We start from the raw sequence: 18,268 nt of genomic DNA, 5'->3' as shown, positions 1-18,268 counted from the left end.
AGTTTGGAGGTGCTCTGGTACAAAGCATTTCTGCTTCCAAGAGAAATAACATTGCTACAAAAAACTGGCACATTATTCTGGTGAAAAAAGACAAGAGTTTTTAGTTGTGTTCTACAGGTAGTTTCCAACCTAATGCTTCACATATCCACATGAAAGTAAAAGGCAGGAAAGACAAAAAGTCACTTTTTCTGAAATGACTCAAGTCTTCAAAATAGAGCTTTTATGTTCTTTCTTTGTAAAGTAGGATTAGCATATTGCAACTGAAGGGTGTTCTAACAAACAAAAATTCCAGTCTGGATAATAATTCTATGGTGGGCAAAAGAATTCTCAGCCTCTTGGGTTTCCTGGAATTCTTCACTTCATACTCTCTTCTTCCAATATGCAGCTAAGGTAGTTCAGGAATTAACATGTCACACCCTTGGCCATCTCCATTAAAACACACCCTAATGTGAGCATAAACTGTTTCTTCATGATTCTTAAAAGCTTCTTACGAACAATTTTCATTCTCAGAAAAATGCCACATTTTGTATCCCAGACTTTTTTGAACATTCTGACTTAAAAACAAAAAACAAAAATCAGAAAATAAACCCAAATCAAAATGTGGTTAAACTTATATGGGAGAGAAGATTTTCAACCAGCTGTCATTCAAAAAAGTTGGAGCTGTAAGTGCTGGCGACTGAAGACACAGGGCTAATTCCTTGCTGCTGGTGGAAGGCTAGAGAACATCCTGGAAGGAGTGGAAAGACGTGTTCCCTGGGGCAGGCTCAGTGCGGTCTTGTCTGCCCAAGCATTTTTAGTCTTGCTTGGTCAATGACGTCCAGTAAGTTCTTGGCGTCCACAGCCAGGGCGTGAGCAGCAGTCAGCATCTGCTTCTTGTACTCCTGCTGGAGGCTGGTCATGACATACTGCTGGGCCAGTTTAGTGGAAAGACGTGTTCCCTGGGGCAGGCTCAGTGCGGTCTTGTCTGCCCAAGCATTTTTAGTCTTGCTTGGTCAATGACGTCCAGTAAGTTCTTAGCGTCCACAGCCAGGGCGTGAGCAGCGGTCAGCATCTGCTTCTTGTACTCCTGCTGGAGGCTGGTCATGACATACTGCTGGGCCAGTTTCATCTTGTTGATGAGCTCGCCCAGGTCAGAGTTCAGCAGCTTCTGCGCCATCTCAATCTATAAGGATAAGACACAGGTCAGAAGAGCTGCTTCCAGTGAACTTTTCTGGGGACTTTTAGGTGCCTTCATGAGAAGAAACTTTATTTCTTCCCCTCAAATAAAGCTTCCTTAGGAGCAACAGAGTGTAAAATAAATCTTTTCTTTAGAAATTCAGCCAATATAGTGTGGCTTTGTGTGTGGACACCCCTGTGTATACATGCCTGTGAGTGTGCACATGCGTGTGGACTCCCACGCACATAAATACTTGTGCGTGTGCATGCACATGTATGCATGTCTGTGTGTGTGCATGTGTGCATGCCCCTGCATATGTACACCTGTGTGCATGCCCATGTGCATGCATGCCTGTGTGTATACATGTGTGTGCATGTCCATGTGTATACACGCCACCTGTGTGTGCATATCCAGCAGTCTCTGCTCTTTCCATTTGAAGTCCTCACTGACACTATGACTGGCTTATTCCCCATTTTGCATTCATTATTCAGACTTTATAAATTTCAAGTGACAGGTAGGGCTTTTCCTTGTTTCATAATAGAATCATGGAATCTGACACAAGCTCAGAGATCACCTAGTCCAAACACTCTCACATCAGAGAGTGGACAACTGAGATAAAGAGTGACTTGCTGAAGGTCACACGGCTCATGAGTGTTCAAACCAGGATGAAAGGCTGGGCCTTCCCTTCCAGTCTTGTGCTCTTTCTGCTCCACCAGCTCTGCCGCACGCCTTCCTTTGCTAAGCAAAAGGTGGTTTAAGAAGGTCATGAGAGACTCTTGACTGCCTTGATGTAAGCTCTAGATTCTTCTACACTTATCAGAGGCTGGAAGTGGGCAGCAGTGGAGGATGCAGCATAGAACACGAATGCAGCCCCAGGGTTAGAATGCTTGGCTTGGGGGAGTCTCATGACCCTTCCTGTCTGTTTATTCAACCAATAATGATTTATCCATTTGCTCTTTTAACAATTATCGAGCACTTATTATGTACAAGGCACTTGGTGTTGTGGACACAAGAATGAATCAGATATATCTGTACTCACACTCCAGTGTGGGAGAAGCATGCACAGACCACCTACAATACAGTGGAATAGACCATACAACAGAAATGCACACAGAAGAGGGTGGTTCATTCTGTCTCAGCGGGTCAGAAAGATTTCACAGAGAATTTCTATGAATCTGGCCTAGATTGTAAAAGTGGGCGGGCTTCAACCATGAAGGGCCTTATAAGCCATGCCAAGTTGACCTTTATCCTGCGAACTTGGCAACGGGGAGGCATAAGCGATATTTAGGAAGGGGAATAACATAATCTAGAGAGATGTTCTAGACAGACGGGCTCTGGTGGCGGTATGGAGGTTGAATGGAGCGGGGAGACAAGGAGCCAAGAACAGCAAAGAGACTGTCACAGTGATTTGGGGCAGTGAGGATGAAGACTGATGAATGGCTGAAGGTGCGCGTGAGTGCGTGTGCGCGCGGGAGTGTGGAGGGGTTGACAGGGCAGGGGTGGCGAGGGCATGGCAGTGCTGCTGATTATGGAAGCAAAGAAGGAAAACCAGGTCATTCCTGCCAGTAGCAGATGTTCACAGACAGCAGGTGACCAGAGCTCGGGGAGAGGTCCTACTAAACATGGATTTGGGAGGCATCAAATATTCAGATCTATGGAAGTGGGGAGAACTACCAAGACAAAAAAGTACTCTTTAAAAAACAAGTGGACAGCACCATGGGGGATAATGACATTTACGGGTGGCAGAAAAAAGAGTCAGGGGAGGAGTCTCAGGAGAGAAGCAGTTAAGGAAGGCTAGGGACCCAAAGGGCGGCAGGGGGTGGGGAGGGCAGTCCTCCAGGGGGGACAGGACTTAGAGGAGAGCAGTGACTCTGCCTGCAGTCATGAGGCCTCTGGAGACCTTGAAGGGCAGTTGTGGCAGAGAGAATCTGAGACAGCTGGAGCTGGGCTGGGCATGGCTGCTGATGAGGCGCTGGCCCAGCTGGGACAGGCCACTCCGTCAGGAAGTGAGGTGGGCAGGTGGGAGAGGGGGCAGGGGAAGGGGAAAGCAGGGTCAAAGAAAGGCCCTTCTTCTAAAAAATAAATAATTATAAAAATAATTTATATAAGAAAGCAATCTGTGTGTACAAGAATCAGGTAGATGGTCAGATTATTTTAAGCTTTATTAGTAGGCACTGACAAATGGTCCTGCTAAAACACTTACTTGCTAGCCTCTGGCATATGGAACTTCTCCAGTGTGGAGCAAAATTGTTACTGATCATCAGAGCCCCAAATAAAGCAGGTAAACTAGCTGCTCCCCTATTTGGCTAGGAATGTAAAGTGACAACCAGTCAGAGGCATTTTCTAAAATGATTTAAATGGCTTTGTGCAGGTGAAATGCCAATTATAATGGAACCATGACAAAGCTGTGTACAACTGAACTTCAGGAGTCAATGCCAGGCTCATCAAAATGAACATCACCTGGACATCACGTGCCTCCTGATATGGTATCCTGAAAAGGACTCACCACCACTTATGTTGTATTCCCAGTTGGAGATATAAAACCTTGATCTAATCAGAAGGAAACATGATTTTTTATATAATATCCCTCGACATAACTTCAAGATGCTCTATAGAACAATTGAGCCTATATTTGTCAAAAATGTCAATGTCATAAAAGATAAAGCCAGGGGGCCGGCCCGGTGGCACACTGCTACAGTGCACCGCTTGGGAGTGCGGCGGCGCTCCCGCCGAGGGTTCGGATCCCACATACAGACCGGCCGCTCACTGGCTGAGCGAGGTGCGGGCGCAACACCGAGGGTTGCGATCCCGTTGCCGGTCCCGGTCCGGTCCGGGCGTGACACTGAGGGTTGCAATCCGTTGCCGGACACGAAAAAAGACAAAAAAGGAAAAAAAAAAAAAGATAAAGCCAGGCTGAGGACCTGCTTCAGATGAAAGGAGGCTAAAGAGATAGGATGTGCAAGGTCACATGCATGGTATAATCCTGTGCTGGCTCCTGTCCTAGAGGGAAGAGTATTACAGGGACAACTGACAAAACTGGAACACGCCTGCACAGTGGAAGCGTATACTTCATCAACGTTAAGGTTCCAGAATGTGCTAACTGCATAGTGGTTATGCAGAAGAATGGCCTCATTATTGAAAACACAAACTGAAATATTAAAGGGTAAGAGGACGTGACATATGCAATCTACCCTCAAACGGTTCAGAAACAGTAAATTATGTGTGTGTAGATACAGAGATAGATGAAGGAGAGAGAGTGCAAATGTGGAGAAATGTTAAAAGGCTGTGGAGCTAGAGAAGGATACTTGGGAATTCTCTGTATTAACTCTGTAACTTTTCTGTAAGTTTGAAATCATTAAAAAGTTAAAAAGCAAAAACAAAACAAAACAGTGCACGCTGGGCTGAAGGACAGCCCATGGCACTCTCAAGAGAAAGGAGAAAAGTGGGCAGCTGGAGCTGGAAGGGAAGAGGCCTGAGATGAGAGGGAGCAGGACATGCCCCAGGTCACACCTGCAGACTGGAGCTGCCGGGAGCACAGTAAAAGAATGCAGGTGCTTCCTTTCATTTGTTAGTCATATCAATGAGGCAAAACTGCCAAAACGTAGCACACATGATGACTGTTGCTGGGAGACAGTACTTTGGGTGAACTGTGATTCCTTAAAAAAATTTTAAAAACACATTAATTAATTTAAAAGCAATTTTCATATCACTACTTTAAATGAAAGTCTAGTATCACTTACAAACACTCATATTTTTAAGAAGATGATTCAACCAAGGAGATTACAACGCCTTCCCTGTTCACCTTAGCATTCTTCCACCTTCGAAGATCTTGGTACCAACAGCAGCTTCCTACCTACTCTCCTCATCCACTGCACACAACCACCCTGTGTTTCACGTGAGGACTCCACACGGTGGCTCTGCAGCTAGCTGGCTGGCAGCGTAAGAGCCAAGATCTGGAACCTGAGCCTGTGCCCCCCACAATGCTACTATGCCCTACAATGAATGGCGAGTCCTGGCCACGGTCAGTGTTACCTAGAAGGTCATCTCTGCACAGCAGCCAACACCAGTCCCTGCTGTTCAGGACTGAGGAGCCATTGTCAGCACCACAGCCATCTCTGGGTGTGCCTCTAACTCAGTACCGTGGATAGCATAGGAAGGAAGAAACTGTGCCCTACCTCTCGGTGCGTGCTGGCTGGCAGGACGGGAATGGTCTCATCCACAGTGGCCAATAGTGTCCTCAGGGCCAAGCCGACTTCCTAACAGAAGAGAATCACAATCAGTATCAGAATACACATAAAGGAGTTTCATACCCACACTGACAATTTTTTCTTTTGGTTATTTTTTTATTTGTTTCTTTCCCACCAGTTCTAAGGAATACTTCTTTATCTTTTTCTCAGTGCTCAGCCCCATCTTGTAAGTTATGAGGCTCTTTTTTCCCCCAAAAGATTCAGATCTCTGACTACTCATCACTCTAATACCCTACGGAATGGGTCAATGAACAGAAGCTCATGTAAGAAGCTACACAGATGTCAGAGTTGGAAAGCAGGATTTTTTTTTCCCTTCTCCTCTAGTGCTTCCAAGCAGATCACAATACCCTGACAGTTCAAAAATGTCAATCCTAGCAACACAGGTTAGAATAAACAATAGCACCTTTTCTCAAGTGTTCTCTCCCAGGTACTTCCAAAAGCGTCATGAGCTGGCAAAAAAGATGTCACCGTTGCCCCAGGTGCAAGGTGGTAGCCTTGCTTCGCAACCTGCTGTGGATTGGATTTCCCCCAAACTCACTGAAAGTTAATCCCCGTTCTGACAGTGTTAAGAGAGTGGGAAATCCTATTATGGTAATTGAGAGGGGGAGGCTTCAGGAGGTGATTAGATTGTGAGGACCATGCCCTAGCAAATAGATTAATCCACTGATGATTTACTGGTGGTCAGGTGGTCATGGGCGTGGCTCTGAGGGCTTTAAAAGGAGGTGTGAGGCGTTAGCTCTCTCTTGTTTTGGCCTTTCTCACACGGTGATGCCTTGCATCCCTGAAGTCACCACTAAAGGCCATCCCCAGATGTGTTCCTTGGACTTTGGACTTCCCAGCCTCTGGAACTGTGAACAAATATTATTTCTTTACAAATTACCCAGGTTCAGGTATTTCTGTTATAAGCAACAGAAACAAACTAATACAGAACGCATTCCAACTACAATTAAAAACTCCTTAATTTTAAACTTCAAATTTTTTTTTTTCCTTTTTGTCTTTTTTTGTGACCAGTAACGGGATTGCAACCCTCGGTGTCGCGCCTGCACCACACTCAACCAGTGAACGGACCGGTCTCTATATGGGATCCGAACCCTCGGCGGGAAAGCCGCCACGCTCCCAAGCGCCGCACTCGGTAATACCGAGTGCGCCACCGGGCCGGCCCTAAACTTCAAATTTTAATTATTGTCATTCCTATAAGGATTGAATATGTAATGACTAAGACACCAAATTATACATGCAATATAAATAAAGCCAGTAAGAAAATGATAGAGCTACCTATACTTGGGTCAGCATGCAAAGGGTAACATCTGGCCAAAGTAAAATGGTTAAAAAAGTAACTCCTATAAAATCACCATATAAAATCTTAACTCTGAATGCTTTTGTTTCCTGTTGAGTTTTTTGTTTCTATAAACTTGGCTTTGGGTTCATGTAAGTTAATCCTTATAAACTTTGGTTCTGTTATGAGAGTAGTTAAAAAAAAAAAAAAAAAAAATACAACCCCCCCCCCCGAATGGATTAACTGTACTTTGCATGAAACATCACAACTTTCAAGCAGCTTTTTCCACCCTGAGGATTTATAAGAAGCTGTTGCAGAGACTGCTAGTAAGTACACTAAAAAAGTGTGCTCAACCCTACAATTCAACAACCAAAAAACAAACAACCGGATTAAAAAACAGGCAAAGGACTTGAATAGACATTTCTCTAGGGATAGACAAATGGCCAAAAAACACACGAGAAGATGCTCGATATCTGTATTTGAAATGCAAATCAAAACCATGATGAGATAGGGCCGGCCCCGTGGCTCACTCAGGAGAGTGTGGCGCTAGGAGTGCCAAGGCTGTGGGTTTGGATCCTATATAGGGATGGCTGGTGCGCTCACTGGCCGAGCGTGGTGCGGACCACACCGTGCTGAGGGTTGCGATCCCCTTACTGGTCAGGGAAAAAAAAAAAAAAAAACCCATGATGAGATAACGCCTATTAATATGACTACTATCAACAAAAGAAAACAAAACAAAACAAAGCACCCCCGCCCCCAACAAACTCAGAAAACAAGTGTTGGTGAGGATATGGAGAAACAGGAGCCCTTGTGCGCTGTCAGTGGGAACGGAAGATGGTGCAGCTGCCGTGTGAAACAGCACGGCGGTTCCTCAAAGACTGCAAAAAGAACTACTGTAGGTTTCAGCAATTCCACTTCTGGGTAAATTCCCAAAACAACTGAAAGCAGGGTCTTGAAAAGATATATATATATCTTTCAAAAAAAAAAAAAAAAAAATATATATATATTTTTTAAATTTTACTTATTGAATCAAAATCGATTATACATATTTTGGGGGTTAAACATTGAGATATGTTGATTAAATCAAAATTACTAGCATATATATTGTTACAAATCATAACATATATATTGTTACAATATATATGCCTCCCCTCCCCCCTCTAATTGCCCTAGATTTCTTCTCTCCTTCTGAAAGAATAATGGTTACTCTGTTAAATTGTTGCCTAGATGATCTGTCCAATGCAGTGAGGTGTGATCAGGTCCCCCAATATTATCAGAGCAGATGCTTCTTCTGTCACTCCAAAATGGGTCTTGTGGAAAGAGACATCCTCTTCTTTTCTTTATCTCTGCTGGTGACTCTTCTTGTGTGAATGCACTCCAGTGGTTGGTGGACCATCTGCATGGTGGTTGTGGTGTCTAGCCACTTTTGCAGCAGCCATGGTTATTGTGGTGGCTGTGGGGGGCCATCCACGTGGAGGTGCTGTTTTTGGCATGCTCCTTGGCACTGGCGGTATGCCTGGTTGTGGAGTGTGTTTGGTCCCCTTCTCCATGCCTCTGGTCCCTGGGCAGGCCCCAAGGCGCTGGCGCCATGTGCCTGGTTCTGGGAGAGGGGTCCAGTCCTCTTCTCCATGTCCCGGGTCCCTGGGAGGGCCCTGAGGTACTGGTGCAGTGTACTTGGGTGTGGGAGGAGGGTCCAGTCCCCTTCTCCATACCTTGGGTACCCAGGTGGGCTCCGAGGTGCTGGCATTTTGTGCCTGGTTGTGGGAGAGAGGTCCAGTCCCCTTCTCCTTGCCTTGGGTGCCTGGGTGGGCCCTGAGGTACTGACGTGGTGTGCCTTGTTGTGGGAAGAGGGTCTGGTTCCTGACTCCGTGCCTCGGGTCACTGGGTGGGACCCAAGGCACTGGCTCAGTGTGCCTGGCTGTGGAAGAGAGGTCTGGTCCCCTTCTCCTTGCCTCTGGTCCCTGGGCAGGCCCCAAGGTGCTGGAGTGGTGTGCCTGGTTGTGCGAGGGGGGTCCAGTCCCCTTCTCCATGCTTCAGGTGCCCAGACTGGCCCTGAGGCACTGGTGCAGTTTGCCTGGAAGTAGGAGTGGGGTCCGGTCCCTGGATCCAAGCCTCCAGTTCACAGACAGGCCCCAAGGTGCTGGTGGAGTGCCTGGGCTAGAACTAATTTTTTGTCCTTTGCTTCTAACACGGGGGAACTTCCTGTGGGAACCAGTACTTGAGTGTGTGGTTGTTTAAACTGCTACTTTGCTGTTGTTTCCCTAGGGAAGGCTTTTTGTGCAGCTCAGGGTTTAATGGTTGACCTTATAGGTACTTCTGGCTCTCCAGAGACCCGGTGGTTCTGTGCTCTGTAGAAACTCTGATCTGGGTCTGAGTTTTTTCATCAAACTGCACCCCATGCAAATCTGCATTCCCGACCAGTCTCCTCTGAGCGGTCCTGTGCTGACTGGGGGGCAGATCAGCTGTCCTTGCTGTGTCCCAGTGTTCCCCTGGTGGGCACGTCTCCCCCACCGCCCATGCTGCAAACACTTCCCGTGGGATGGGCCCTGCGCCGGTCCCTTGTGATGACTCAGGGGCCTCTGAGTGGCTCCCTTTTTTCAGTTGTTCTGGCTCCTCGCTCCTGCATGGGTCCACATGAACCCTATTAGTGGTCTTGTCCTGGGGCCGCCAAGGCCCTCTTCTCCCCTGCCGACTCCAAGTAACGCCATCTGAAGGGCACAGCTGCGGATTCTGCCGGCTCCTGCTCCTGCTCCATGTGCTTATCAGCTTGAGCCTTAAAGCAGTCACGGCCTGAAATGCTCAGAGCAGCTTTTTCTTTCTCTCATCATCATTTCTCCTGCCTTCATGAACTCCGTAGGTCTCTCCTCCTCTTCCCCTGAGCTCCAGCGGCCCCAGCTTGGTTGATGTTACATTTTTATAGTTGTAAATTGGTTGATTTGTGGGAGAGAGTGATGCTGCAGACCATCTATTCCACCATCTTGATTGGATCTTGAAAAGATATTTGTATGCTCGTGTTCGTGGCAGCATGATTCACAATAACCAAAAGGCAGAAGCAACCCAAGTGTCCATTGATGGATGAATGGATTAAACAAACTGTGGTCTGTACATATGATGGAATATGACTCAGCCTTAAAAAGGAAGGAAATTCTGGGCCGGGCCGGTGGCGCACTGCTACAGTGCGCCGCTTGGGAGCATGGCGGTGCTCCCGCCAAGGGTTCGGATCCCACATACAGACCGGTTCCCGCTCACTGGCTGAGCGAGGTGTGGGAGCAACACCGAGGGTTGCGATCCCGTTGCCGGTCCCGGTCCGGTACGGGCGCGACACTGAGGGTTGCGATCTGTTGCCGGACACGAAAAAAGACAAAAAAAGGGAAAAAAAAAAAAAAGGAAGGAAATTCTGACACATGCTACAACATGGATGAGTCTTGAGGACATTATGCTGAGTGAAATATGCAAGTCACAAAAAGACCAAATACAGTGTGATTCTGCTTACATGACATACCTACCTAGTAGCCAAATTCACATAGAAGAAAGGAGAGTAGTAGTGTTAGGGGCTGGGGGGAGGGGGAGTTTTTGTTTAAGGGGTACAGAGTTTCAGTTCTACAAGGAAAAAGTTCTGGAGACCCATCCTTTCCAGAGCATTTGTTACTATCTCCCAGGATCCCACCCCATGGAACACAATTTGGAAAATGTTAGTCTACTGGCCTGATATTTTTATTTGTCTTCTTACTCTTTTTTTAAAAAAAATTCAATGATCATCCACGTACGCACCCCTCAGTGTAAGAAAAACAACATAGATAACCCCCCCCAGTGTACCTTTCCTCAGCTGCCTCTCTCTCAGTGTGTGTGTGTGTGTGTGTGTGTGTGTGTGTGTGTGTGTGTGTACACATACTTTTTTTTTTTTTGATGACATGGGGATCCAAATCATGACCTTGGGGTTACAAAGCTGCTCTCTAACCAACTGAGCTCACCAGCCAGCCTAGATACAGCATCTGAATTTGATAATTATCCTTCCTGTATATATCATCACTACAACATCACTACACCTCCCTAAGCCTTACAGAGGACTATTTTGCATGTTTTTCAACTTTGTATAAATGGCATCATATGGTACATATTCTTTTCCAGCTTGATTTTTTTACTCAAGATTATATTTATGAACAATAATTTAAAAGACTCTGCATTGCTTCAAGACATTCCCATCCTAATGTTTAATGACAGGAGAAAACAAGATGGGAACAGCAGTTCATAACGATCATCATTCTTAATAACATTGTCACCGTATGGTGCCTAGAGACTTCAACTGACACCACAGCTTCCAGTGGGAGACAAGAACATTTCTGCTGGAACATGACATGACTACGTTTTACCTTCACCATAGGAACGTACTCCTCTGGTGGGGCTGGCTGGATTTTACTGGACATCTCGATGACAGCTTTCACCAGGCCCGTCACGTTCTCGTAAACCTTGTCATTGGACCGGTCCAGGTTGGCTGTAGGAGGAGGGCTGATTTCCTGGGGCTGAAGCTGACAATACAGAAGCCGGTCATTTCTCTACTCTCCAGTAGATGGCGTAATATCACCACAATTAAGTTAGAGAGGGTCTTTAAAAGAGATCAAAGCAGATCGCTTAAGATAATTTTGTTTGTTCGAGATAAAGCTCAGATTGAGGATGACAGTAATTCATCCAAGTGATAAATAAGTGAGGCAAATTTTTTTCTAACTGAGCTCAGTTAAAGGAAATGAGATGGAATCATACACACTACACTAAAACCCTCAGATTCTTTCAGATATCTGATTCAAAGTCCCTCCCTCCTGTACCAAATCATTCACCACAAGAGAAATTTTAGAGAAAGTTACTTACTTGGCTAAAGGGTCAAACGTTCTAAATTAAGTCTCTAAAAATTTCTACTTAGTTTAAATTCTGCAGTAAAAATTGTACGCAATGAATACATGTGTTCTTTCTACAATTATAAAAAGCTGACACACAGTCTGCTTTAAGCAGACACCACGTGCTTGCAGAGTGCTATTGAAGTCAAAGCAGCAGTGGTGAGGCCAGGAGCCTTGGCTCCAGCCTTCTGCACTGTCCGTGCAGTGTGCTTGTGCCTACATGCCTCAGCGCCCCCCCTTGGGCAATAGCAATGAAGGGGAGATGAAACCACAGATGTAAAAATTCCCACCCAGGGCCTGGACACAGAGGGGACATTGAATGTTACCCCAAATCATGTGAGCACTGGAGGTGGATTAACATGAGGGCCCTTGGGAACTCTTCAACAGTATTTAAAAATTCAAATTGCTTAGAATTACACTGGGCACAAAAAGAACAGGATGTATGTGTGTGTGTGTTTATACACATATAAATATCTACAAGGACTAAACTACAGTACCTAATATTTTCTCATGATGAACCTGTTGCCAGTGCTCAGTCTAAACTTAAGCTCCCTTTCCTGAGCTTTGAGTGCCTCTGCCCAAATAGTCTGCAACAGATTGAGTCTGTTCTTTGTTGTTCCCATGTCTGGGTGTGAGATAGAAAAGGACAAGAATAATTCATTCACTGCAAAGATGATCATGTCTCATTGTCTGGCAAACAGAAATACAGTTTTTGGCACCTGGCAGTCGTGAGAGGTGACGGACCAAGCACAAGCACCCTCCCCCTGGCTTCCCATTTCCCGCTCCAGAGTCTCATGCAAAGAGCTGGGCGTGGTAAAGAGAGCTGGACGGACACACAGAGACATGGTGTGCTTACCCTCCACGGCTATTGTCGAACAGAAGGTGAGGAAAAGTTAAAGGAATTTATCAGAGAAAGGGAAAAAAGAAAAACAATATTAATAAAGGCGGCAGACAAAACCCCCATAAAAACACGAGCAGAACAAAAAAGAGCTAGTTTCGAAGCCTGCCTACCGCTCTCAGCTCGCTGGTTATCAAAGCATATTTGCTTCTGCCATCTGTTCAGTGCCCCAGCACATTAAATAAAGAGGTCTGTCATGCACCATGCTCGTTTTCATGAAATAAATGAGGAAAACATGCAAAGCCTGAGAGTAACGATCTGGCAGCAGTGCAAGAATCAACAGAATTAGGGCTCTTCAAAAAGGGAGGAGGAGGATATATGCTTTTAATTACTGAAAACTGCCTGTCTGAATCCTGAGAGATTCAGGAGAAACTGCACGACCGTCAGTTCCTGCCCCTGGCCCCTCAATGTCCTCACTAATCTGATGCTTTATAGAGCCAGTACACGTTTTGAGGAGTCTTAAATTTAGAGGTTTCAATCCTCCACCATGTGTTTACTGTGCACTAGAAAGGAGGAGGTAATTTATAACTGCATCATTTCTAAGAGATGACTTCCTGTTTTTTACTATTTGCACTGAGAACCATGGCGCACAGTCTTTTCCAGAACTTTGTAGAATGTGCCAGTTCAAACTTCATTGACACAGAAAGGCCCGGGGCTTCCTGAGGAGGACACCACAGGGAGCATTCCATCAAGAACGGTGACAATTCTGCAGCTCTAGGAGGTGGAGAGAGGTTTATTTGAACCCGTGTAAAGCTTCCATTCTTTTGTACTTTACCCTTTGTCCAGCTCTTGTCATAAAAGGCCACTGTCATAATGCTTCTAGGGACCATTCACAGTGACATTCTAGAAGCAAAGCTTAGTCTGGACAGACATCTGTCATTGGTTTCCTATGTTCTGGAGCTTGACAACATTGAAACTCCTTGGCTGGCAGTTAATAACAAACCGCTGCCCACAGCCAATTCCAACCACTCAGGTTGATGCTTAAAGGCTCAGAGGATTAAAAACCAAAACATAAAGCCACCAAGAAAAAACAGAGATTGATTCCTGGCTAAATGTTATTTGGATGAATCATTTTAGTTATATATAGTTAAGAGTAAGCATTTTTAAAAATTAAAACAACATTTTTTTTTTAGGCTGGATTTGATAACCTCTACCAGATAATGAAAAAATACAGGCATATATTTCACATCTGTTAATTACTTAAAAATCTTTACTTAATATTTCTTGAGTAAAAATATTGTTTCCATCAAGATTTCTACTTCTTTAATACCCTGTAAGAGGGTATTCCCAATTATATTCATTATGTTATTCCAACTGTGAAAAATGAACATATGTCAGAATTCTAAGGTGGTAACTGATCTACTTCTAAGGTTGGTTTTTCAATATAAATCAAGTCATTTTGAAAGTCTGCTCTTATGGTTTATGAAAATAAAAAAGTTTACTAACCTAATTTCCTCCCTCTTTCCTTTTTTAAAATTTATTTGAAGAAATCACAAAGGAAGGGTAGTGTCCTTCCTCGATTCTCCCCTGAGAATACCCAGGGTGCTGCTAACAGAGCCACTGGGAGGCATCCCTGGGAGTGGAAGCCCGGGAGCTGCGGAGGCTGCTCCCACTTCCGGGAGCTACCCACTTGCCAGCATGTGCTCTTGGCACCAAGCCCCGGAGCAGTGGCTTCTCCGGCCCAGCTATCCTGGCACTATGTCTGGCAGGGAGGCTAGTCCATGTCAGTGCCAGCCCGCTCACTCTGTGGCCACCTTCTGAATGAACCCCAGCCCTCTGAGCTGCAGGCTGACTCCTAACTCTGCGCCTGAAGATGACAGTTTTCTTTTCTCCAGGAGTAACTCTGACTCCTCTGAGAGGACAGTACATGTACTTCTAACCAGGAATCAGCCAGAGGTGGTTTTGGAGGTGGGACCCTTGAACAGAAGCACACGTGTGCAGCCAGCCAGATCTACGACTAATGCTGGCTCAGCTATGTGGGGGCTGTGTAGCCCTGAACAACCTGCCTCACCTCTGTGAGCCTTGGCTGCCTCATATGAAAATAACACCACCACCAGTCTTACGAAGCTGATGCGAGGATTTAAAGGCCTGTCACAGCACTTGGCACAGGGAAAGCACTCAATAAACAGTGGCTATTGGTACAACAAAGTTTATTTTAACCCGATGCCACATTTATCAGATTTTAAGATGCCACCACTATAAGATGCATCCTTTATTTATGCACCAAGAAAGAAACAAATGCTGCCCATTAAACCAATACACTATTCCAATTTTAGAGATATTAAAATGTGAAAAAGATGTCTATCAGATTGAGAAATGGGATGTATTTAAGAGTAGTGGAGAGCAGAAAGACCCCCTCTCCTTGAACTGGCCAGGCTAGGGAGGGAGAGACCCCCTTCTTCATTTCCCAGAAAGGAAAGCCACTCCTCAGCCATGTGAGTGACTCCAGCACTCTGCAGGGGTGTGGTGGGGACCCAGGAGAGTCACAGACACTGATGGCTCCAGATGCACACCCCTTGGGGGCAGGCAGCAACCGAAGAGGCTCCCAAACCAAGGAGAAGCTTGTGGTTCTCTGCACCTGAGTCGAATGCTCCCCTGGGTCTAAGGACATATCTTCCTAGTGCACGTAGCTTTGACAAATACAATTCTGACACCAGGTGGAAAATAATGTCCATTTTCCATGAAACCACATTTAGAAACTTGGAGGCAGTGAGGATATAGAAGGTCCTCATATACCCCAGGCATCCTAGTTTCATTAATTTTTAAAACCGGAAGAAACTCAGCACTTTATTCCAAACAAACTTTCTGCCTGATTGCAGGAAGATGTATGAAGAAAGTTAGGATCTCAGTTCCTAAAATCTACCACACTGAGAGAAAAACAGAAAAGAAAATGTTCATGTAAAGCTTTTCCCTGCCTCTCAGGAGGGTTAAGAACCAGGCCAGCCGACTCTTGGACCCACTGCAATCCTACTCTGCGCCAGCCCTGTTTTCAGCCCCGACTCCACTCTATGATACAAATGTCATCAACAAGAACTGAGGGACTCCACAAACCCCGCGAGCAGAGTGTGCTGCACAGGCTCACATGCCCACCTTGACGCCCTCATTGTAACTGTCCCCAGGGCTGCTCAGGCTGGCAAGGCTGCCCAGGTGACCAGGGGCTCCAGGACGCGGTGGTTTCTTTGGTGGAGCTGCAGGATCTAGTAAAATGGAATGATTCCCATTAAGTGACGTTTACGTTAATAAGGAGAAAGTAAACAACTCTCAAACGTACACCAATTGGCATTATAACAACAGTCACTAATTTTGCATTCTAAAGAAGCATTTCTGAAGCATTATAGCACAATATTCTAGTCATGGGCTGACTGTGGTAAACACTGCACTTGCTGTGGTCTGTAGAAGGAAAGTGATAAAAAATCATGAGGGCATTCTGAAGCTAGGATGCTACAAAAGTTTAAAACTTGCTTCTGCCCAATTATACAAACTTCTTTACACACAGTTCACATCTTCATTTACCTGGTTTCCCCACAGGCTGATATATGTGTTGGTTTCCAGTCTGTGGGACAAGAAAAGTTCAGTCAGTGCACAGCTGTGTAAAACAGAGTAATGTCCTTCCCTCTCCCACCCTGTCCATCCACCCCCTTGAACATTTGTGCTAGATGCAAGACAGGGTCCTGCCTTAAGGTCTCAGCTGGGGTGGAGAATTAGGCAAATAAGCCAATAATGCCCATAAGGCGTGTGAAAGCACTGTACCAGAGGCAAGCATGGGACACCCTGTGACCACTAGTGGGGGTGTCATACCACTTTAACTCCTTTCTACACGGCTGTTTCTAGTTTACCTAAAATGTTCCCGACCACTCTCATAACATTAAGGGAGGCAACCAGATCGATGATGACCAGAAGGGACCTAGTGACACCAGGGTATCTAGACAGCCCGTGGGCCTACGTTGTCGTCTTCCCAAAGCACAGTGTGCGTCAGGGCCTGGAGTTAACCTCCACCAGTTCTGGGCCAAACCAGAGGCCAAGTCAGAAAGGCCAAACCACAGCACTGAATTTCTGCCCGAGGGATGGGATAAAGACAGTTCTACGTAAGAACAGTCTTCCTGCAGGTTGTCATGGCTGAAGCTGCATTTAAAATAATCTATCTGAGCCTAACTGTGTGGAAAAATAAGTCTTTTTAGAACTATTCTACTTCTTTTTTTTTTTTTTTCCTTTTTGTCTTTTTTTGTGTCCGGCAACGGATCGCAACCCTCAGTGTCGCACCCGTACCGGACCGGGACCGGCAACGGGATCGCAACCCTCGGTGTTGCGCCCGCACCTCGCTCAGCCAGTGAGCAGGAACCGGTCTGTACGTGGGATCCGAACCCTCGGCGGGAGCGCCACCACGCTTCCCCAGCGGCGCACTGTAGCAGTGCGCCGCCGGGCCGGCCCAGAACTATTCTACTTCTTTTTTTTTTTTTTCCTTTTTGTCTTTTTTCGTGTCCGGCAACGGATCGCACCCCTCAGTCTCGCACCCGTACCGGACCGGGACCGGCAACGGGATCGCAACCCTCGGTGTTGCGCCCGCACCTCGCTCAGCCAGTGAGCAGGAACCGGTCTGTACGTGGGATCCGAACCCTCGGCGGGAGCGCCACCACGCTTCCCAAGCGGCGCACTGTAGCAGTGCGCCACCGGGCCGGCCCAGAACTATTCTACTTCTGAAAAGACTTTTCTTACTTATTTGAAAATAACCAGTGGTTAATATATATATAATTTAAGGTGATTTACTTTGTACTGGAAAGAGACCTAGTTCCTTAAAATACAAGAGCGATGAGCTAGCACACACAATTAACATTGCTGCTTCCCTCAGAATCAGTTGTTTTCAACATTCCCTTTAACATCCTTGATTTCAAGGACTTGCAAAACCCCTCAGAGCTTGAAGGTGTGAAGAACGATTCCTTAACAACTTATCTTCGTGTAGTGCTTTCTACTTTTCATATCACTTTCATATCAATCAGCTATTCCACAAATGGTTACTGCACATCTCCTTTGTTCCAAGTACTGTTCTAGGTACAAAACAAAGAACCTGTGGAGCTAATGATGCAGAGGAGGGAGTTGGATAACAGGCACGAAGTGGACATCACTGCACATTACTCAGTCTGTAAAAAGACACTGTCCAGCGAAGAGAGGAGGCGGCTGGGGGTGGAAGGACAGGACTGCAGTTTTTTTTTTGCTTGTTTTTGTTTTTAAAAGCTGACTGGTGGGCCGGTCCGGTGGCGCACTGGAGAGTGCGCCGCTTGGGAGTGCGGCAGCGCTCCCGCCGAGGGTTCGGATCCCATGTGGAGACCGGTTCCCACTCACTGGCTGAGCGCGGTGCGGGTGCAACACCGAGGGTTGCGATCCCGTTGCCGGTCCCCGGCATGGGCCTGACACCGAGGGTTGCGATCCCGTTACTGGTCAGTAAAAAAGACAAAAAGGAAAAAAAAAAAAAAAAAAAGCTGACTGGTAAGGGGATCTTAACCCTTGACTTGGTGTTATCAGCACCACGCTCTCCCAAGTGAGCTAACCGACCGTCCCTACGTAGGGATCCGAACCTGTGGCCTTGGTGTTATAAGCACCGCACTCTCCTGAGTGAGCCACAGGCCGGCCCCAATGTTGTTTTATATATAAAGAAAAATGTTTAAAAGATTTTAAGGGCCGGCCTGGTGGCGCACTGCTACAGTGCGCCGCTTGGGAGTGCGGTGGCGCTCCCGCCGAAGGTTCGGCTCCCACATACCGACCGGTTCCCGCTCACTGGCTGCGCGAAGTGCGGGGGCTATACATAGA

The 18,268-nt window shown here is 46.2% G+C and overlaps 1 protein-coding gene across 4 annotated transcripts in view; it reads right to left on the bottom strand.

The window, feature by feature from the left end:
• Positions 1-926: 926 nt before the first annotated feature.
• The window catches only part of PTK2 (protein tyrosine kinase 2), a 136,182-nt gene continuing 118,840 nt past the window's right edge, over positions 927-18,268 (bottom strand). For 3 of the 4 annotated variants that reach the window (XM_008568410.1, XM_008568436.1, XM_008568429.1), the window contains 5 exons: positions 15,980-16,019; positions 15,557-15,663; positions 11,050-11,205; positions 5,332-5,412; positions 927-1,162 (listed from right to left, as the gene is read on the bottom strand). In XM_008568410.1, the coding sequence (XP_008566632.1) occupies positions 950-1,162; positions 5,332-5,412; positions 11,050-11,205; positions 15,557-15,663; positions 15,980-16,019 (597 nt within the window). In that variant the 3' untranslated portion in view covers positions 927-949. Of the gene's footprint in view, positions 1,163-5,331; positions 5,413-11,049; positions 11,206-12,424; positions 12,434-15,556; positions 15,664-15,979; positions 16,020-18,268 lie in introns of all 4 variants that reach the window. The other variant, XM_008568421.1, reaches the window with a different exon arrangement.

The sequence above is a fragment of the Galeopterus variegatus genome, unplaced genomic scaffold (assembly GCF_000696425.1).
Source record: "Galeopterus variegatus unplaced genomic scaffold, G_variegatus-3.0.2 Scaffold24, whole genome shotgun sequence".
Lineage (NCBI taxonomy): Eukaryota > Metazoa > Chordata > Mammalia > Dermoptera > Cynocephalidae > Galeopterus > Galeopterus variegatus.
Note: the sequence above shows the minus strand (reverse complement) of the source record. Positions and strands in the feature narration are given on the sequence as shown.